This window comes from Chelonia mydas, chromosome 11, assembly GCF_015237465.2.
Source record: "Chelonia mydas isolate rCheMyd1 chromosome 11, rCheMyd1.pri.v2, whole genome shotgun sequence".
NCBI classification, from domain to species: Eukaryota; Metazoa; Chordata; order Testudines; family Cheloniidae; genus Chelonia; species Chelonia mydas.
Window position 1 is genome coordinate 55410439 of NC_051251.2, and position 23049 is coordinate 55433487.

A 23049-nucleotide genomic window follows, 5' to 3' on the forward strand; every position below is an offset into this window, starting at 1 on the left:
ATGGCATTTTTTGAAGTAAAATTGCTTTTAAGCAAATAGCATCTTACTACATAGAAAAGTCAGTTACAATTGGACATTACCACCAGATAATCTGATATACAGTCAGAATATCCGATAACTTTACAATTCAACATTTAAACAGAATTTCCATTATTGGGATCTCACTGGTCAACTCAGATTTTCCATTTGAATCCAGCACATTCTAAATAGTTATACCACATAGAACGTATCCATATGAAAACCAACAATTTTATGTTAAATGGTCACTGGTCTTATCACATTTATACTACAGTAGCACCCAAAGTCCTCAATTAGGATCAAGACCTTGCTTTGCCAGATGCTTACAAACAAATAGAAAGATGCACCGAAGAATCTGCTACCTACTCTGGGTTTTTGACAAGAAGTTTTTCAATGAAGTCTCTGGCCAGGTATGAAACTGATGCAAAAGTTTCTTCTGAATACTCCACATTGATTTGAGAGATATTGAGGAAAGTTTCTTGATTATCTGCCCCCACAAATGGAGATTCTTGAGTTAGCAACATATATGAGATTACACCAATATTCCTGAAATGAAACAAGATGTAATTTATCTTTCATCCTAAATGATAATTAAAATAGACAGCAAAATGAATTATCTCCCTTTATCGTTGGTGCTATGGTCAGTGTTCCTTGTTATTTCTCATTCCACTGGCAACAAAAGAACCAAAGCAAGCCACAGTTCTAAGCAATTTGATTACATATACATGCAATACCTGATATGTGTTTCTTAATGCATCATTCAGAGCATTAAGTGATTTTGCTGGTATGCCACTTGCTCTTCCTAGCAGTCAAGAGTGAAAGTTGCTCGGCTACTTAAATCTGCTCCAGCCATTTCTTTCTTGCAGCCGCCATCACTCAATTACCTTCTACTTTGGAGGGTAGGATAGAGTGTGTTTTCCAAAATCAACATTAACGCTTTGTTTTGAATTCACCAATACAGGCACACAAGAGGAATGTGGTTAGCAACCCACCTGATGTCCAGACACATCATCATCCCACAGTTATGTCACCTTTATCCCAATTGTACAAGAAAGCATTACGGGGAATCAAGAGTATTCAATCTCCTGAATACAAAAGTTATTTAGCATAGAACTACACTACAGCTGGGTAATCATGGCTTTCCGTTCACTAGCAACTCCAATTAAAAAAAAAAGTTTAGGTTCAGGTCAAAAACAAAAAACAAATTTTTCAGCAAGTCAAAAACTCAAAGTGTTTGGTTTGATCTGGCTCAGTTTCTCCTTTTGAATTTGGGTATTTTAACAAAAAGGAAGGGAAGACTCACATATTAGCCAAAAGTGGTGGTGGTTTCCATATAACTTTTCGCTCAGTGGTTGGGGATATGGGAGACTGATGTGAAGAAGGGATTTGAACTTTTTGTCCAATACTGCAGAACAGTACCCTGGCTACTGCACTATGGAATATTCTGGTGTAGGTCTGTCTCAATCTCTCCTGTAGAAGCTGTTCCACTTTTTATAAATTAAAGTCATTGGAGCAGGTCTCCTACATCCTAGGTGAGTGTTCTAACCTCTAGACTATAGAGTCATTCTCAAACTTGCTCATGTGCAGTGACTATGAATTGCCACTATGGCAAGGCCTGGAGGTCAAGACTGTCCTTACCACAAAGTTGAGTCTTAGTGCTGTGGAAACAGAATGCCTAAAGAAGCTTCTCCCTGACTGGGTGATATTACCACTACTTTCTACCCCAGATTATGGAGCAATTCCTCAGTAGTTATGACATTTCCTTTGCCAGAAACTGGATATTCATTTCTGTGTAGCTGAATTAAGAGATTGCTATAGATCCAATACCCTACTAATTTTTAAAAGATGCACCTATTTTAAATATATCTTGCAGGAAAGAGGAAACTCTTTTGCTCTTTATTCTTAAAATAAGAGAAATTTCTTTTTTTTTTACCTCCCCACTCTAAACACGATTTTTACAGCAAATTGCATCCCCCCGTAGTTCACATTTTACATAGTTTTGGAGCATAAAGTAAATGCATTTGACCAATAGCCATCTACTGTTCTGGCATGGCATGCTGTTAAAGGCAATCCGTTCCTACTGTCCTAGCACACCTTTTCAGACAGTTTTGGAGCACTAGACACTCCTGGTACTGTTGTTGCTCCCCTGTTGTTGATCCCCATGAGCTCCAGCTCCAAGGCAGAGGGTCTCACTTGGTCCCAAGGCAAGGAGGGAAGCTGCCCTCTTCTTAACAGACTTATAGAATGGTTTTCCCTCCTTCCTGTGAGGGGTCTTCTCCTTATCCTCATCTTTTGAGAGGAATCATTGGATCTGCTGGAGTGTTCTGTCAGGGCACTGCTCAGCAGCTCCAGTCAAAGAGATAGGGAGCAGAAAGATTCCAAGGCTTCATGGTGAGCTCCACCAGGTGCTTGCAAAGTTTGAACTCCCAGGACTGCTTGGTGCAGGGACAGAAGGAGTGGCAGAGGTCACACCTTAATGAGATGTGACACTCCCCTAGGCAGCAAAGGCAGCTCTCATGTGGGTCACTTACTGGGACGTCCCAAGGGCAGGAAAGGTAAGACTTGAAGCCTGGACCTTGGGCATAAATGCCTCAAACACTGGGGGATTAGCGAAGGTGGGAGGAAGAACCTCTGATCCCCATGATCTAAATGATGACTATACGCTAAATATGAAACTCAACTAACAATACATAATATTTTTTTTTTACAAGAAAGTTGAACTGGCAAAGCTACAGGAGGTTCCATCCCAGACAGCCAACAGTAGAAAAAGAACTGCAGAGGCAGTTGGTCTGTGCTGCCAATGAGGCCATCGGTTCACAGCAAGAGGTGTAAGGTTCAGACCTGGACCAACACACACTGCCACTGAAGAACTGTCAGTCCAAGGTTCATGGAGGGTGCGCACCCATAGTGACCAGCTCTCAAAGAAGGGCAAGTACCATGTATAAAAATTTAAAAATCCAGACAGCAGAAGCATAACATTTTTAAATTCATGGTAGAAGTGGAAACCCACACTGCAACATAAAGATGCACATAAGATTCCCACGTTGTGACTCATACAAATAGAAAAAATAAACTTGTTTTTCCAGTTTCATGGAGAGCTGTGGAGAATGTGGAAGGAGGATACTTAGTCACACAGACATATGCTACTATACTACAATAGTATCCTATTGTTGAGATAAAGTTTGGGCATGAGAAAGTACAGTTGAACTCCACACCATGTAGTTTATAAGAAAATTAAACAGGTGAGGTTTCTTGGTGTGAGGAAAGACTTCTATATTAGGGCACATTTGGAGTTGCCCAGAAAAAAAACTTACACAATGAAAAATTATGAGGAAAGAGGTTGTTATTGCTGCCTTTAATGTGCTCCAGGCTCAGGAGCAAATTATATGTAAAATAACTCCAGAAAAATAACAGGCGGTAAAGCTATGTGGAACGAGATCAAAATAATAAGAACTTCTTAATATTCATGAAGATGTGCAAATGCAGTTAGCTTTCTAGATTACGAACTTTGAAAGAGAAAGAAGGGAAAGGGGGTGGAAGTAAAACTCACAAACGTGAGATTTTTGGAACACATTCATGGGCAACGTTCTTTTTTTTTAAAAAAAAGATTTCACATGTATAGGAATAAGACTGATTTGGAGATATGAACGTCTATTTGGTTAACTGTATTCACATTAATCCACATTTTTAGTATATAGCATAAGATACTAGATTGTTAGATACTAGATTCAGTGTTTGATGGTCAATGAAAAGATCAATGTAGGCCTGAGAGGTCAATTAGTAGTGGGCTGCACCTGCCAGGTGAGTAGATCTTAACTGATGATGAAGCCCACCTGGAGAAATGCTGGGAGAGGACTATAATCAGAAGATGTTTGTAGCAGAAAGGAGCTGTAGGTAGAAAGTGAGGAACTCTGCAGTAACTCTCTGGGACTAGAGGTTGTGATGAGAGTCCAGGAGATGGTTAGCCCTAGGATTCTCTCCTAAGTAGAGTAGAGAAGTCTAGGAAGATACCCAGGTAAAGACCCACCAACCACTTGAGTGGACCAGGCTCTGGGGGGAAGCCTTGACAAAGGCAGTATCTGGACTTCCAAGGAGAGCACCCTTGGAAATGTTCAGCTGTTGAACAAAGCAAGGAAAAGAGGAGAGAGAGAGAGGAAAGATCAAGCCTAAAGGCAGGAATAGGTTTGAATTTATAGTTTTAAAATGGGATTTATTGGGGGATTCCAGGGGAGCGCCTTGCAAGAAGGGTGAGATTAAAGAGGCTGTGGAGAGACCTGCTGACAGGCTCAGGTAGGTAACAGGGGGTGAGAGAAGTATAGCTGTGTCTACATTCAAAAACTATAGGGTCCCTGTGCTGAAACCCAGAGGAGAGGGAAGGCCTGGGTTCCACTATCAAACACCAGATAAAGTGGTACAAAGAACCTGAAAAAGAGATAAGGACAACCAGAAGGGTATGATGACCATGAGGTAACGTTGGGGCTGAAAACCTTTTGTGACAACATGAGATTTTTATTTGTTGGACTCTCTGTACCCCAGAAAGGGCGCAGCCTGACCTGACCAGAGGGTTGATTCACAAGACAGGCAACACAAGACCAGAACAATCACTAAGAGGGGGCACTAGACAAGACTGAGCTGCTATGCCACACCCAGCCACAAGAAGTGCACTCTTCTGCACAGTGCTACAAGGTTTATATTGTTTCTGCAGAGTAACTTTTAAATGCAACATATATACAGTGCTTTAAATGTAAATAGTGGAAAATTAACATTTTGGCTAAAGTGTTCCTGCCATATCAGATAATGATGGAAAAGTAAAGGATTTTTTTAGGAAAAAAAGTGTGCAAGAGTAGCTGATATCTGAATTATTTAATGTCCAATTTATTTAAACTTAGTTACTATTATCTTTAGAAGAAATAAACTTACCACATATCTGTAGCCGTGGTAATAGGATCATAGTTTAAGATTTCTGGAGCTGGGAAAAAAAAGCGATATCCTTCAATGCATGATTAAAAATATGTAATATGCTACGTCCTATTCAAACAACATTGGTCATACTATGGATTTTTGGCAAGTTTATGCTAAAATACAAGACTATAGGACTAAACATGTAGTTTGTGAAGTGAAGTCTCTATTACTATTATATTTAACTACAAGACTGAAGATGAAGGAAATACATTGCATGTCTCTGAAGAACACTAAAATCACTTATGGATTGGCAGTTGCTTACACACAGCAGGTTTAGAGTTGTAACACTAGACTGGAAGCTTCTTTTACAGCCATCGGACCCATTTACACTTAGACAGTTCAATTCTTTGTTGAACCAAAGAGATGAAGCTATTTTAAACACAAACATTTCAGTGCACTCATACTATGATGCTACTTGCTGAATCAGTTTGTGACCTGTCCTGTATCCACATTAGTGCTGTTCTAAACCAGTTCAGCTGCAATGCCTTCTAGGTGCCTATCCCAAAGTTCCTGGTACAGCTCCCAGAGCCAAGTACTCTATTGATACCAAAAAGGTCACTACAACATAGCGTGGGACAGCAGTAAGGAGACCTGACTGATGCATATTGGCTTGTCCACAGCCACAATAGCACTGAATTGGTTTTTAGAACTGCTGGAAGTCTACTCTACTTCAGCCCATTCTTAGAATACTTGTAAATTGGTTGAAACACTTGTGTTGACACCAAGCATTCTAAAGAGTTAAACTGATCCTTCGAGTGATAATTTTCTTTACATAAATAAGATCTTAGGCTGAACATAAAGGACTGGCCTATACTAGGAAGTTTCACAGATATTCTAACCAGTTTTAAAACTGGTTTAGCTAAAGTGATTTTTAAAGTCAGCGGAACCCATTCTATGCTGTGGCTCCAAGCAGCCTTAACTGTTCACTACAGCTCCACTGAACCAATTTTAAAGACAGAATTTGAAGGAAGTTTCCTCAGAGAAGTAGGTCTTAAAAAAAAATCTGGATGTTTCCCCTCCACTTCCTCTCCAGAGGATAATTTAATCTTACTGATCAGCTTCACTAGAATGCACACCTAACAGACAACTTTTTATCTTTCTCCACCACAAGAATTTAATAGCAGATGCTTCCACTCATCTCATATGAAGATTTTAAAAAGATATAATAAACTAGTAGTGCACTGTAGAATCAAATTAGAGCTAAACCCCAACTGACTGTGTCTATAAGTTACATTAACCTTGTTTTATTATTTGCTCACTTTAATGAAAATTTTGCATATTAGCATGTATTTGCATTGGGCCACCTAGTCATTAGAGAGAATTAGCAAGGTTCTAACTATGCAATTTCTCAAAATTAAACACCATTTTAAAAAGAAAACAGTACGACTTTATATAGCACTTCTGTTTTCAGTGCGCAAATATTTTTAACTTTTAAAAAGAAAACGATTAAGTCTCACCTGGTCTACACACTACTAAAAAAAACAACCCCACTCAAAATACAACATGTGGCCACCATTAGCAGACACAAGACACTAGGTACAAGAGTCTCAGGAAATGGAGCTTATATAGCACTGTACACGTCTAGCTTTCAAATTCAGTGAACTATTGTTTTAATTTGCATACAAGAATTTTAAAAGGAAACAGCCCTTCCTTACCTAGATATTCTGTAGTTCCTATGATTTGCCGCAGTTCACTAGCATTCTCGATCTTCCGAGACATACCAAAATCTACAATTTTTATATCACCAAGAGGATTGAAACTGCTCAGCAAGATGTTCTGAGGCTAAAAGGAGAAAGATTAATATTTAGTCTTTAAGGCATAAATATGTAAGTATGATTTAAATGGTAAACAGTGTATACCAAAGTGACATTTAGGTTGTATTTAAGCATTCTGCTAATATTACCTTGTTAAAACAGAATCCACAAAAAGCATTTCTGATGCCCATCTGTAACATTCTCTGACCAAAGCCAGACCCTGATATCTGCAGCTCTTACACTGTTGCTAAAAACACAAAGGTGGAAGACTAATATTTTACTCAGATAGTACAATCCACTCCAAAATCACACTGTCTTATGAGGAACAGGAGAATAATCATTTTCAAGAAAACGCAAACTGTGGCATGCTCAGAATCCTTCTGCAATTATAGCTGCATTTTTCCATGTTCTGTAAGATAATATTTATTGTAAAAGTTTCTTTCAGTTGCCAAGATACAGCCATTAGAGTGTGAACACATTCTGCTGCCCTGTTAAACCCAGCCTTGCAAAAGACTGATTCAAATAGTAGTAGCAAAAGGTATTAATTCTCCCCTTGCAGGTTCTTTTCATCTCAGTGACACGAACTTCAGAGGCCTGACTGGGTCCATTTAAATAGTAAGGTTAAGTACAATTAATTTAATATAAAAAGGGATATATAATGAAAAAACTCTACATTACTGAAGAGTTCAGTTTTCACATTGATAAAATTGAGAGTTTGGAAATGCAAGTGCTAGTTCCTACATCAGGGTTGACTTGGGTCAAGATATACAGCCTGTTTTTGGTTTTTAATCACAATGTATTAACTGGAATATTTAACAAGCAACTACTACATACAGTAAAATTAACTTGGCTATATTGAATGTAAGAACCTTGACTTTGCATAAGATACTGTCATTATGTGCATTTCTAAGGTGCCTATATCTATTGTCTGTGCGCTAAGATGCAAGTAATTAATCACACCCTAATACACATCTTAAAATTGCAACAGTTATGCCAGTGTGCTTCCATCACGTCTTCCAAACCGTTTTGATGTAGCCATATCCCACACCTCCTTTTTATACAGACTTCATTTTGGTGCTGACATATTGAATCAACCAGCAGAACGAAAAAAGGTAAGTTATTGGAATAACGTGTAATTTTACCTTTAAATCAAGATGCACAATATTGTTTTCATGCAGACAGCAGAGTCCTTCAAGTATTTGTCGAATAAGTCTGATAATATCATTTTCTTCGATTCTCTCATCTGAGTCAGGGACACACAAATTAAAGATTTCACCTCCGGCAGCACTGAAACAAGAAGATAAATATACATAAGCCACATTAGATGTACTAAGCTTAATCATTTTGACATAAATGCCAAATTTAAGAAGAGTATTAGAGTAGTAAAACTGCCCAAATGTCTTTACAATTCAAATTATTGTACATTTAAAGAGAGGCTGTTGAGAAAGTTAAAAATCCTAAAACTTTATGGTATTTTTAATGTATTCATCAGCCTGTTGATCTACAAAAAAAATGTTATAAAATGCAAACAGGCAAAGGAATTTCATAGTAGGAAATGTGTGTTGAGATTTCCAAGTGGAAGGTGTGGCTTCCTTGCACTGATCTGAAAATTTCAACCCAGGTTTCTAAAACTTTTACACCAAGTCACAGGATGATCATCTTTAGTTCTCTTCCAGCCCTCCACAAAAGGATTTACTTAACTGAAAGTCAAAACCAAGAATCTCCTGAACAAGGCACAAGCCTCAATTAAACCAGTTACAAATGCTAATCCTAGTTGGAAATTAACAATATTCTTGCTGGTTGAACTCCTTCAGGGGCAAAAACATTGCAGTCAATCACTCAAAATACATACAAGAAGAGCCTCTAATGAAATAGAAGGAAATTAATATGGTGGTAGAAAAAAAGTGAAAAAACCACCACCCGTGTTGGGCTCTTGGTCCCGCTGAGAAAGAACTAGAGATAAAATTCTATCAGCAGAAAAAAAAAAAAAGTGAGTCACTGGGAAAGAAGTCTAGTAATGTTGTGGTATTGGTGTGAAATCTTATTCCTTAGTCAATGTTGCTCAAGGTCAATGAATCAGCACCCTCACTAAGAAACCCAGCAAATAAAGGTCTAGAAAAAAGTGAGTCAATGAAAACTGACTGAAAACTGACAGCATAAGGCACCCCCAGAGCAGAGGATTTTTTTAAATAAAAAAAAATCAAGTGATTTTTCCAAAGCTATAGTGGGGATATCAGCAAGCAACATTCCAAGAAAACTTATCTAAAAGGAAGAGTCATAATCCTTGCCATGCCTTAAACCATTCGTCTAAAGCCAATGACTTCTAGCAAGAGCCCTTATGTCATGGGGTGCTCAAATATTCTCACTGTGGATCACTGTAGAAAATCCTATCCAAGACCACCTATCCAGACATCTAAAATCTGCAACTGTACAATGCCTGTGTGCTACCTCCACCATGTAAAAAATGCTTATGCATACTCCACGTATTTTTCTGGATTGCACACTATTTAAAAACCTGAGATTTTGTCAGATTTAGGTTTTGGCAAACCAGATCCATGCTTTCCCTGAAGCAACTATATCACTTAGTTCTATGAAAATAAAACCAACCACTGGGATAGCATAAAGAAAACAAGATGAAAATAAAGTTCAATAAATGTGATGCATGTAGTTTCTTGGTTACAGCATGCACTTTGTATCTGTGCCATTGTTTCCTTCTCCATGCATGTACAGCTTGAAATTAGCACAAAATCTCTCCTCAGTGCTTCAGTCTCCTCTGTTCTACTCTCTCTAGTTTGAGATGAATGATTAATTTAAAAAAAAAAAAAGATGGATTTGAAGATAAGCTTCTATAGCTGCCAGGTGCACTCTAAGTAAAATTAAGTAACTCAAAAGAGAAAATTGAGGAAGATACAGGCACTTTTTATCTGCTGTTTGCTTGTATTATTAAATATGAACTTAACAGATGTATATGAAAGATACACATTGTAATATTTTAGATAATATTGACTTCTGGTAGCCTGCTTCCTAGATTCAGAAGATCTTGTGGCACCTAGAGCAAAAAACTGAAGATTTGCATCTCATAGGCTGCCAAAAACCGTGCTGCTAGGTGAAGAATTTGGCTCCACTTCCAAAACGAAAGGTCCAGGCACCTTGGAAAGAAGGATAGTGTATTAAACACTAAAACTGATGATTCCAAGCCAAGATCTGGGGACAAGATGAGCTTCACCTTTCTGTTGACTCAAAAATACAAGGGAAGGCATATCAATACATGACTCCAGTATAATATGAATGCTTCTGTCAGGAAGTCTGGATCCTGCTAGCACTTGGGCAGCAGAGAAGAGATGTGGTGTTGTCCCTGAAGGATAGAAGATCCACTTTGGATGTCTCATTTTCTCAGTATGATGTTCACAAATGAAGTTACAAACCACTTGTGCACCATTTGCAAAAGATGCCTTCTCTTTGGGTGCAGAGTAGAGGAACCTGCTAACAGATCTTCAACACAGATGACAAGACTAATGACCCTGATACAGAGTTGTTGAAGAAACATTCAAATCCCTGTTACAGCACTCTTTAAGGTTGCCTATGAATCAGCATCCCCTTCTCTCTCTCTCTTTTGAGTGAAGTGGGGAGAAGGTAGAAACTACAGCTCAGTATACAATCCCATGTAACCTCAATATTCAGGTCTTCAGAAAACCTTGCCAAGATCCTGCAAAGTAAAAGCAAGGACACTCAGGGTATGTCTACACTGCAATTAAACACCTGTATCAGCTGACTTGGGCTTGCAGGGCTATAAAACTGCAATGTAGACATCCAGACTTGCACTAGGACTATGAGGGGGGGCAGGTCCCAGAGCCTGTGCTCCAGTCTGAGCCCACACATTGCAGTTTAATAGCCTTACAGCCCAACTCAGATGTCACAGGCCAGCCGAGGTGTTTACAGTGTAAACAGGGTATAGGCACACTCAGAGTATGTTTATACTGCAACTGATGTAAACCCGGGGTAGAAGAACTCAAGTTAGCAGACCCAGGGATTGTTAATCTAGGGCTCAAGTGTCTATACTCAACTGTAATCCCAGTTTACGAATTGTTGAAATCTGCGTCCCAACCTGGGACTCTAGTTTCTACACTGCATTATGCAGGCCAAAGTCCAACCACCCATATCTACTCCTGGGGGGGGGGGAATTCTGCGGGACTACACTCACACAGAAAACACTCCCCCCCCCAACCCGCAGAATTCCCGTGCTTCCATGCAGAAAACAGCAGGAAAGCAAAAGGAAGCCATGCAGTGAGGGAAGGCGATGGTGGTAATGGGGAAATGACCCTGCAGCACAGTTTTTTTGGGGGGATTGCCCCCTAAACAGAGACGAGGTATGGAGGGGCACACAGGGTTACTTGCCACTGCCCTCCCCCCATTTCTGCAAGCACTGAGCTGCCCAGCTGAAGCAGGCTGTCTCCACTGACTCTGCAACCGAATGCCGCCTCCTGGGTCCTAATACCAGTTGTGCGCCCCTTCTGTGTGCTGGAAGCCTTCCTGTTTTCTGTGCAACAGTGAGTGCCTGTGGTGCAACTGAGGGCGGGGAGGGGGGAGAAAATGAAGGAAGCGGGGATTAGGGGAAGAAGACGGGTGGAATAGGGCAGAAGGAGAGGAATGCGAGAGTGAGGGGCGGGGGATGGAAAAGAAAAGGGGATAGTGCAATCATGGGGGGGAAGCGGAAGCCTGGCATGTGTTGCCCGCTTGGAAGCGGGTGGGGTTCCCTTGTTAAGCAGGCTCATCAAACCCTCACCCTGACAAGCCCTATCCCCACACCTGGACCCCTCTGACGAGCCTCCCCGCACCAGGAACCCCACCCAACTGAGCCCCAACCAGCTGCACATGGACCCCCACCCCATCAAGCCTCACTCCCCCAGCACTGGACCCTCTCACTGAGCCCCTCCACACACAGACTCCCCCAACCAAGCCTCATCTCCCCACACCCAGACACCCCTCTCCCCTGCTGAGCCCCAACCACCTTCACCTGGATCCCCTGCAGAGTCCCATTGCCCCTTTGGTGGGAACATCCACAATAAGCCCCTGTGCATCCAGATCTCCCACTGAACTGCCAGCACTCGGATTACCCTACACAGAAACCTCTCACCCCACATAGAAACCTCTCATACCACACTTGGACCCTGCTGGGCTGACCTGGTGTATCTGGCACAGAGGGGCAGGGCCCCAGGGTGTTTCTCGTGCAGGTCCAGCCCTTGCATTGTGTCAGGGTCAGGTGCAGCCTCACTGCCGAGTCCCTGTACCAGGGGAGGTGGGGGCATCAGGATGATCTCCCATCTCAATGCAGCCAGTGGCCTGTGGCCCTCACTGCCATGCTGAAGCCACATTTATTTATTGACAAACAACATTTGCAGAATTTTAAAATATTGTGCACATAATTTTAATGTTTTGGCACAGAATTCCCTCAGGAGTACATATCTCATACTACCCAGCTGCCCCCCAAAATGTGTCCACTCTAGCTCTAAAATATTGTGGCACAGTGTGGGAAAACTTGACTGTCCAGAGGACAAAGACAGTTGGAATACGTTTGACAGAACGCGAGAGCATATGTCCAGTGGCACTGCATCGACACTGCAAAACAACAGGGCTTGAACTATGGGTCCTGCTTGACTCAGGCTTGGACCCTCCATTCTCATGGGATCCTGGGACTCTGGGTCCAAGCACTGGGTTGGCAAAATGTGTGTGTAGACAGAAGGCTCAAACCTGAGTTTGAACCCTGGGCTTACCATATGTCTAATCTGACCAAACAGAAACTAGAAGACTTTTAAGAACAGTCTGCCATAAAACAGTATGACTTTTTTGCTTTGCAGTTGGTCTGTGAAAGAACTGTCTGAGAGTTAAATGAATGAATGGACATGTACTTAACAGGATACCATTTAGTTCTACACTAAAGACTTCACAATTAAAAAGCGTAAGTAGCTCGTCACCTCAAAAAACATAAGAAAATAATCAGGTAAAATCCTGAAATTATTAAAGAAATTGAACTAAAGGCTGCTGAACACTTCTATAAAATAGCCAGTTAAGATTAACTCTGCTTACCATGAGTACCTTGTTGCAGCTCATTAGTGATACAAGTAAAACAAACAGCTGTTGAGCTGAAATAGAAGCATAAAGATAAAAAGATAAAAGCTAGAGAAAGCAGAAAGTCCAAAATTTGTCAGGACTTTGTCCCTAATTCCAGTTTGACTGATTAAGCTACTTGAGCCATCAGGATGTGTTGGGAAACAGACAGTCTGATAGAAAAAGCACTTGCCTTTGACATTCAGCAGCACAGTTTGATACAAATTTTAGAACCTACATTAAATGAGTTTGGTGATCTTGACACACTCTAACTTGGAAAAACATTAAGAATCAATGAAGCTACTAAAAATAAAAAACTTGATTTGCTCAGAGAAACTTAGTCTAGTCGGTAGTATTTATTTCACACCCTGGACACTATTGTTCCTATAAAAGTGTGTGTGTTTTATACACAGCTAGCAAGAACTGATAAATTTCAAATATCAAAATGGTCTTCGACAACAGCCACCATTTTCAGACATGGGTACCTAAAATAAATGGCCTGATTTTCAGAGGTCCTGAGCAACCAGAGTGGATATTCAGCACCTCTGAGAACCAGGCCTCTAAACACCAGTTGGAGTCAATAGGAACTGCAAGTGTCCAACACTTCTCAAAGTCAGGAACAAGGTGTAAGAGAGTTACTAGCAAAAAAGCATGCATGGAGTATGCTAGTAAACCCAGACCTCTTACATGGGATCAGTGTACATTTTCTCTTGGTGGCCTGACATTAAAAAGACTGTTCTCCTAGGGAAATGATTATTAAAAAAAAAAAAAAAAAGTCTACTTACACAAACACTAGTTGAATTTGATCTAATATGATTATACAGAAGATTTTATAAAACCTGATTACCAACAGAAATACCTGTTTTGTGTATTTAAAATTGACAGAGGTATTTTTAAACAAAAAACATTGCCTCTACAGTGTTTGCAACATTATGAGTGCATGAAAACCTGAAAATAATATTGATCAGAAACTGAGACAAAAGTGGAACTGACTAATTTTCAGCCAGGAACTGACAAAAAAAAAAAAAAAAAAAGGATCTTACTTCTCTTAGCTAGATAGAATGTGGCCAAAACACAGCACAATCTGATAAAAGCAAACAGCATAGGAGGATGGAGGGAGGACAAGTCATATTTAAAACTTTTGGTTTCAGAGGTCTGTTCTTTTTAATATTGGTAAGGAATTTTGTCGTCGCCCCCCCCCGAATACAGAACATTTAACCTGAATATCCATATTCAGCAATAAGTGAACAGTCATTAATTAGTTGCTTTAACGTTAGGGTCTCTCCACAATTTTGTCTTAAAGATGTCTGTCACAATATAAACATACGTTTCCCCATTAACTTGAAGAATTATGAAGAACATGAAGAAAAATGTACCTATGCAAAAAAAAAAAAAAAAAAAGAGTGGGAACTCATTCCTTCTCCAGATAAATCCCTTTCAGAGGATCAATCTTCAAAACCTACTTGGGTTAATTTAAATATTATATATTAAGCACCAGTAATTTTTTTCCCTTTTTAAAAAAACAGAGTAAAAGATGCAAAAGTAAAGGTCCCAACTCCAATGTTTTCACAATCATTTTCTACTCTTGTTTTTCCTGGTGAAATATGTAACCAGCGCTGTGTGTGTGTGTCCCAACATGTATACCATAAAACACAGAAGTTGCATAATGCAACCATGTTAATTCTGTCACTCAAGTCTTAATTTTTGCATTTCCTGAATGCAGTTTTAAGTGTGCATGTTTATTAATCTAATTATATTAATTTATTTTTGAACTTTAAGTATAGCACTATTATATATATTGTTCAATTTTCTTGATTTATGTCACTATAGCATAAATTTTATTAAAAAGAAAAGGAGTACTTGTGGCACCTTAGAGACTAACCTATTTATTTATTTAGTCTTTAAGGTGCCACAAGTACTCCTTTTCTTTTTGAGAATACAGACTAATACGGCTGCTACTCTGAAACCTGTCATAAATTTTATTGTTTCTGCAATATTTATCTTGTATTAGTTATTTATAATTGATGATGAAAAACTGTCATTTACAAAGCACAAAAGCATGTAAATTAACTATGATGGTTTCAACACATCTTTTGACATGAATATAAATCATACCTGGAAAATTCTAAGTCACAAGGGACACAAGGAAATATTAACTACACTGTATATACACTTATATGTTGTTCTCCCGATTACTTTTGGTCAACTGACACAAACAATGAATGTTAACAAATCTATTATAAATAGTGAAGTTGATGTAATGCATACTTACTATTCCAACACTAAGATGATTTCATTTGTCATTTCATACACTTCATGGAGATTAACTACACGAGGACTAGACTTTGTTAATTCGAGCACAGCAATTTCATGTAAAATTTCTGCTTTGCAGTCCTGTCCTCTTCTCCTCTTCTTTAGAAATTTAGCTGCGTATTCTTGGCCTGTGGATTTAGCTATACATTTTCTAACCACAGCACATCTTCCTCTGCAAAGAGAATGGAAAAGATTAAGATTTCTTTAGTGAAAATTATGACAGTTACACTGAAGCTTAGGTATGGGCACTTCACAAATATTTAAGATAAATAGCTGTTTGCAGTGTTGTTGTAGCTGTGTTGGTCCCAGGATACAAGAGCAACAAGGTAGGTGAGCTAATAGATTATTGAGCCAACTTCTGCTGGTGAAAAAGACAAGCTTTCAAGATCCAAAGACCACTTTTTTTGGGTCCTGAAGATATGTTAATATTTTTCTAGTACATTATTCTCCAAAGAGAATTACATGTTCAAAAAAAGTAGTTAGACAGCACCTATATAGCATGGTTTCACTGTGAGCTACAAAACCAAATGGCAGGTTCTTTCAGGCATCTAGGAAACTTTTACTGCATTTCTTCAATGTTTATGGATTAAAACATTCTCAGACAGGAAACCATGGTAATATAATATTTAACCAAAAATGAAGGTTCATATGCAATCAGGTTGCAGTAATGAACTAAAATTAGTTATTTTTCCACATAAGCAATTGTTGTTACTACAGGGATATTATGCAATCTGGAACAAAAAGGGAGGTAATCCACAAAAGAATCTCTTCCACAGGTTGGACCACATCTCAATAGTTTGAGAACCCTGGCTAGTGTACTGTTTCTTTTAATAGATCAACACCATCATTTCAGCAAACATCGGATGTACTAATATTATAGTAAGATTAGAAATCACTTCAATCTATTAAGGGTCTTACAATGTCCAGTTCAAATTAGCTAAAAAAAATTAAATGTGCACAAATTTTTTTTTTGCATATGTAGGGCATTCGATGCCAAGATCTCAAAGTGCTGCACACACATTTAAGATTCACTCCCCTTCCTGTGACACAGCTTAATAGTTATAAAAGTTTCTTTTATTTGTCATGTTTATTTTTAGACAATTTATTTCTAATTTAGGATTAAGTAATTTCTGGGAATTACAGATAGCCTCCCTTGATTTATATTAAGGTTTCACTAAAAGTGTGCCTTATTGGGAAGAAGCTCCCATTAAGTGTGGGAGATTTTCAAGGCCCACAAATTCCCTCCATAAACAATTCTCAAGATTGCAAACAGAAGCTTCAGCTTTTGTGCATTTTTACAAAAAATCAATTCTTACATGTTTTATTTGTCTATTTTAAAAACAAACTGGAAAGCGGAGTTACAAGATGAACTTTTAGACGGCGAAACTCAGGCATGGAAAAGCAAGAGACTTGCCCAGGTTCATGCAGAAAGTCAATGATAAAACCAGAAATACAATCCAGTAATCTTGTCACTCAGTCCTATTTTTTAGCTGCTAGACATCACTCCCCTTCTTGAATATAGTACAGAGACAAAGCATTCCGTTTCATTTCCTTGACAACTGTTTAAGTATAGAAGCAAAAATATGTTTTGGTAAAGATAAGTTTTTAGAAGAAAGCCACATACTGTTTCTAAAAACCAAGCTGACCTTTTAGAAAATTAGAAAAAAATGTACTCCCTAAGCCAAGTTACAAACTCTTGAAAAAGCAAGGTTTATGATCACAAGGGCATTTCCAAAAGTGCCTAGTTCCACAATTATGAAGTATTTTCAGAATTAGACAAAAAACAGCATGAACCTTTAAGAACTTAAGATAAAATTAAAATTACACCACTTGAAAAAAATGAAAAATTTCAAATGGTGTAAATATGAAGAACATTTCTATAGTTTTTTATATACAAAGATCACCATACTGTATATTTTCAGAGTTACCTCCATTTGTTCATATACATCACTGAGTGTGTAGGTGATGTCTTTCCACACGTAAATTCTATCACCTATGCACACAAAAGATAGTGCTTGAAAAGGTCATGTGCAAAACTGGATTCTGGATACTGGATTCTGGAGGCCCCTGTTGAAGTCTGAATCAAACTCACTACACAAAATATGTCCATGCTGTTCATCAAAACAGTTTCCATTTGCAGGTAATATTAAATACACCTTCCAATTAGTATAAAATCTGATGAATTATGAAATGGGGTAAAATTCCACAAATTTCTAGTATTTATTGTTAAAAATATTGACTAGATATTTCCTCACTATCTTGCAACAGACCAGATAGTAAAATAACGAAGAACAAAATGTTGCTTTAAAAAAAAACAAAGCCACACACAACGTGCAGACAGATAGGGGTGCATATCATGAAACTGTCAACAAATGAATTAGTTAAAAGAAAGAGGTAGAGGTATGCTCTTAACCTGACATGCACACCCTCTTATGAGAGATAATTTGAAATGGGTAACTGCTTTCCCAGCTGTGAAAATGCTTTGCAATAATCTGTTGTTTAACATGAATCAATTGAATTCTATAACATATAATAAAATTTGAAGATACGCACCAAAAGCTTATATTTTATTTGTCTGACCCTACCAACCACAACTTAAATTTAAAAGAAAAAGAGGAACCATTTAAGTTTTGTCGGGGACTCGAACCGGAGACAGCAAGGTTCGTTGTCTGACCACAGAGAGACAGGCAACACCAGCAAAGTCCAAGTATAAGCTCTTTACATGAAACTGTGTGCCTCTTCAATAAACAGTCAGATCTTTCCTGCTAATTTCCTGAACATCTTCCTTTCACTTAGAGCAGAGGTGGGCAAACTATGGCCCACAGGCCACATCCAGCCCACGGGATCGTCCTGCCTGGTCCCTGAGCTCCTGGCCCTGGAGGCTCACCCCCAGCCCCTCCCCCGGCTTTTCCCCCTCCCTCGCAGCCATGCCGCCACGCAGGCAGCAGGGCTGCGAGCTCCTGCCGCTCTGAGCGGTATGGTAAGGGGGCAGCACACAGCAGTGGGAGGGTTGGGTAGGGAGTCCAGGGGGCAGTCAGGGAGCAGGGGGTGGTTGGATGGGGCAGAGGTTCTGGGGTGGTCAGGGGTTGGGGAACAGGGGGAGTTGGATAAGGTATGGGAGTCCCAGGGGCCGGGCAGGGGGGTAGATAGGTCGGGGCAGTCAGGGAGCGAGAAGTGGGAGGGGACGAATAGGGGGCAGGGGCCAGGCTGTTTGGGGGACACAGCCTTCTCTACCTGGCCCTCCATACAGTTTCACACCCTGATGTGGCCCTTGGGCCAAAAGTTTGCCCACCCCTGACTTAGAGTGAACACTAGTTTTGAAAAGTCAGTGATAGTATTTCACGAAGAGATGATACAAGAGTTATTCCTAATAAAAGTTATTGCTTTTGATTTGCAATGCACCATACATTTAAACTTGTGCTAATTGAGGAAAAAAAACCTGTAAGATGAGTTAAGACACAATATATCAGTAAGTTCAAGGAAAGTTTTTTTTTTTTAATTGAAAAGTATCTGTAGAAAAGCATGAAATTCATTACATTTTAACAATGAAATAAAGAAATGGATAGTTAAGATTATCCCTGGTAAACCACCACCATGCACACAGGGTATGCAGAGATTCATTTAATGAAGTTTCATTAGGTATACATGAATGTACTTTGTCACACCTGACATGTGAAGTAGAAACACTTTGCTAAAGACTTCCTGCGGAATATGTCATTTCTTCACTGTCCCCCTTGTTAACACCTTTGTCACATGCAATGAATAGTGCAGCCTCCTCCATCTCTCCACTCCAATCTGTCTAAAACAGGACTACTGGCATCACACACTTCCTCTGCTCCAAGCACATCACCCTATCCTTAGAATCCCTTCCGTGGCTATGTGGCCCTTACCATAACAAATTCAAGCACTTCCTCGTCTACGAAACCTGACATTCTACATCTCCACTCTTATTTCCAGATATTTCCCATTCTTCTCTCCGAACTCCTCCTTTCATGTCCTTCCTACACTTGGCTTTGTGCCTCCTAGCATGCTGCTCCCAACCCCCAGAACAGACCAAGGTGTCCTTCCCTACTCTTTAAAATCAATTTCTTCGAGCAGTCTATACATCAATGCTTCCTCAGAGCGTGGGCAAAGACTAGCGGGGGAGGACGGAGAAAGGGGGCAAACAGGCCTCTTGCTTTGTTCTCCAGATTTTCAGCTTGCATTTAAAAGAGTAAGGCTCTAGATAATGGGATTGCAAAAAAATCTTGGAAACTATGATCAGAGTAACTGGTGAGCTATGTTTGTTTGAGATTCCAGTATTTCACTAATACAGAGAATGTATGAAAGGAGAAGTAGTATCATACAATGAAGAGCTAGACAGTCTACTTCAAGTGACTGTCCATTTTGGGTAGCCCTATAACACCATGAAATGGTAGGGTTGAAGGTGGGACTCAGCTTTCAAAACTTTGGGAAATGCTGCCTTCCACCCCTCCTTATAATTACTCCTCATACTATCCACCTTTTGAAATTTTTCCATGTCTTATTTAGATTATGACTACTTCAGCATCTTTCTGAAGTATGTGTATAGAAGAAAAAAATCATGCTCCCTGATAAACATGTAGAGGGGATCCTGTACACACAAATCTACATACACTCGTGTGGAAAGGGCAGACAAGCCATCTATATTGCATCTTCCCCTAGACCCCACATAGACCTTTCCACTGGTCTGGGGATATGAACAGAGGAAGAAATGCACTTCATTTCTTCCACATGCTCCACCTTGTGAAGTCTACTAGAAAAAACAACACAGGCTGGGGCTATATTACTCTTTCAACAAATATCCCACTGCAGCTCGGATTTCTTTTCCATGTGAAGTTACATCCCTTTCCCCCCAAAACCATCATGTAAATAAATGTTCTTACCTTCCTAGCTCTTTAGGATCAAGCATGTAAAAATTGTAAAAATTATCCATCTTGATTTGTGTCTGAAGAGACGTGGACAACAAGCCTAAAAGGCTTTTGCTCTCCGACTTTCTCCTGGACATAATTAACACAAGGTCTTCTCTCTTCTGCTGGTTATCTATTTTCACCTGTCAAAGCAAAATACGCATTTAAATATGACCAATACTTCAAAAATCCCACTGCTACACAGCAGGAAAAGTCATCTCATAAGGCTATGTCATCAAAAACAGCTGCTTTAACACCTTTGAAATATGAATGGTTTTTCACATCTCTTAGAAAAAAACATTTTAACCAATAAGAATAAGGACCACTTATGAACTGAAGTCAACGGATAACAGGCTGAGCTATGGCTATATAAAAACTGTTTGTGACACATTTGTTAGTACAGCATCTAAAATGTCCTCTCTGTTCTTACCATGTCTATCAAAATAGCAAAGAAAACAGGAAAGCAGAGGAATATTTTGTATAAGAGTTTCATAAAATAAGTTCTCATTATTAAGAGTTGTGGTAATCCTTTAATATACAACATTAAACCAGGGAATAAATCTGCACACCTTCCCAGGCTTATGAGTTACTAGCTATGTTCTTATAAGTAGGTGAGGTCATTTAAAACCTACTGATGTGCATGTAGCATCTCAGCTCTGTTACCTTGGTAATATACTGCTATACAAGTTTAAGATACACCCGCCAACATTATTTCCATTAGCTGCCTATAAAACCCAGTAGATTATAACCCAGTACTACAATTTTCATAGCCTGTGTTTGTGTAGGCCATAGCTACATTCAAAGTAATCTTTGGGCCTTGTCCTAAACTTCCATACTATGTGCCTTAGAAATCTCACCATCGTGGTACCTCTCAGTCATGTCAGTACCCAGCAGGGAATTTCTTATCAAAATTCCTTGGATGAAGGAGGGTGATACCATGGTTTCGAAGGTTGGAACCAAGAGTCTTCATGCTACTCTGGAGGATCCCTGATCCATTCCCTGGGAGGGGAAAGGCAAGGAAAGCTATCAGGCTGATTGTGGCTCAATTCCAGATCAAAACATAGATTGAGAGGGCTTCCAATGGTGAGAACAATGACTTGATTAAGCAAACAGCTCAAAGGGGTAAAACACTTCCTGGAAAACCAGTAGGTGTTCAGGGGGAAGTTCAAACTTCTCTGGTGAGATTTATGTCACTAGGGAAATGGGTTATCCACATAAGTTTTTTCCATTTTCTTTCTTGGAAAAGGAAAAGAAGAAACCAGCTTGGCACCTGCATTATTGTTCTTTCCTTAAAAAAAATAAAGCACTGAGTACTACATATCCAGTGCTGCATGAGGGGCAGATTCAAATGAGGATTATCCAGTGGCTTGATGCAATGAACCTGAGCCATCACAGTAACTATGGTTCCAGTAAGAATCAATGGCTCCAAAGAAGCTGCAAGCAACTTAAAATGAGGTTTTGGGCACTGAACTGATGGCCTTGAATCTGGGGCAGGGTATGGTTCCATAATATGGCCCTGGCCCTCAATGTCACCCTCTGCTGTAGCTCTGACTTCTGCATAGGTTTGCTTTTCACTTCAATATGCAAATCCAGAAGTGCTGGAACATTAAGGCTATGCTCTCAAGGACTGGCTCTTTCATCAGATACTGACACGTGAGGCCAAGCTTTTATGCTCTGCCACAGCCAAACTCTGCCAATTCACAGTGACCAGCTTCTTAGATTTTCCCCAAGCCAGGGAGTCTAACAACTGTTCTGAAACCTTGCCAGACTTTTTAACCTAGGGATCAGAGCTGAGGCTGGTCTTCCAGCACTTACAGACACCTGCATTTCAGACCTGGAACGTTTAACTAATGGTTCCTACTACAGCATAGGTTGCAAGAGATTCTGATGCTCCTTTCTGGTCCCAGGGTCAAAGGTGTTGCATATGAAACAACAGGAAATTAGATGACCTTCCCCCACACCAACCCAAGCAGGCCAGATGATGCATATGTGCCTCCAAAGTAGGAAGAACCAGCAAGTAAGAGGCACACCTCAAACTCTGGTTTCTCTGTCTCCAATTCCAATGTGTCAGAACCAAGTACTTAAGCCAGGGCACTAATAGCCTTAGACAAAAAAACAACAAGAAATATAGAGAGCTAGCTAATTAAAACCTAACTAAACTAAGGCAGATGTATCACTGGGAACACTCCATTCTAACAAACCTGGGTCCATGAACCTGGTAAGATTTCTGGTCTCTTTGCTACTGCAGTTGGAAGAGACTGAGGCAGCCAGCGCTCAACCCCATTTCCCCCCCTGACCCCCCCCCCCTTTTTTTTTTTATAGCCCATCCTTCAAACTGCCCTTCCTAAAATTTAAAGACTGAAACATCCAGCCTATTTCAGGGGAAAATATGTTCTAAATCACGTGAAGCACTATAAATGCATGCAATAAGAGTCTTTGACATAGTTTGAGGAGTCATTGCAAACCAGTTTCTATGCTACTCTGAATATCTTAAAGTTTGGTTTTTAACAGCTGAAACAAAAATTTAAGTTGAACATGTAAATCCTGATACTGCAATCAAGTCTGCACAGGCGGCCCTTTCACCTGAGGGGCCTACCACGAAAGGCAAAAGGGGTCAGCCACAGCAGTACTCGGGGCTTACTTTAAATGTAGAAGTCTTTTATAGAGACATCAAGGTTATTGAAATGACGGCATTTGAGATATTCAGGCTGCACTAAAAGAATAAAGTTTCCCAATGATTCACTGCTTGTTGAAGAATACAGCCTCACACAGTTATGCCAAAGTCTCAGAACAGCAAGTAGTGATCTTTCATGTCATATGGTAAGCGTGATGCAAATCTGAACAGAACAGGGTTACTTAAGGACAATGGCAAACAACAACAACAAAAAGAGTGAAGTTAAAACATGATTTTGAACAGTTAAAAATGTAAATCAATAGAAATTTATACTATTTTTGAAAGTTCAATAGTA

General features: G+C 39.6%; 1 protein-coding gene across 3 annotated transcripts in view; it reads right to left on the reverse strand.

Annotated features, from left to right (window-relative positions):
- STK17B (serine/threonine kinase 17b) overlaps positions 1-23049 on the reverse strand; it is a 31091-nt gene that overhangs the window by 4564 nt on the left and 3478 nt on the right. For 2 of the 3 annotated variants that reach the window (XM_027834021.3, XM_037912461.2), the window contains exons 2-8: positions 20938-21079; positions 20057-20223; positions 15112-15324; positions 7877-8021; positions 6636-6762; positions 4939-4987; positions 385-564 (exon numbers count right to left, since the gene is read on the reverse strand). In XM_027834021.3, the coding sequence (XP_027689822.1) occupies positions 385-564; positions 4939-4987; positions 6636-6762; positions 7877-8021; positions 15112-15324; positions 20057-20223; positions 20938-20940 (884 nt within the window). In that variant the 5' untranslated portion in view covers positions 20941-21079. The remainder of the gene's footprint in view (positions 1-384; positions 565-4938; positions 4988-6635; positions 6763-7876; positions 8022-15111; positions 15325-20056; positions 20224-20937; positions 21080-23049) is intronic. The other variant, XM_007071881.4, reaches the window with a different exon arrangement.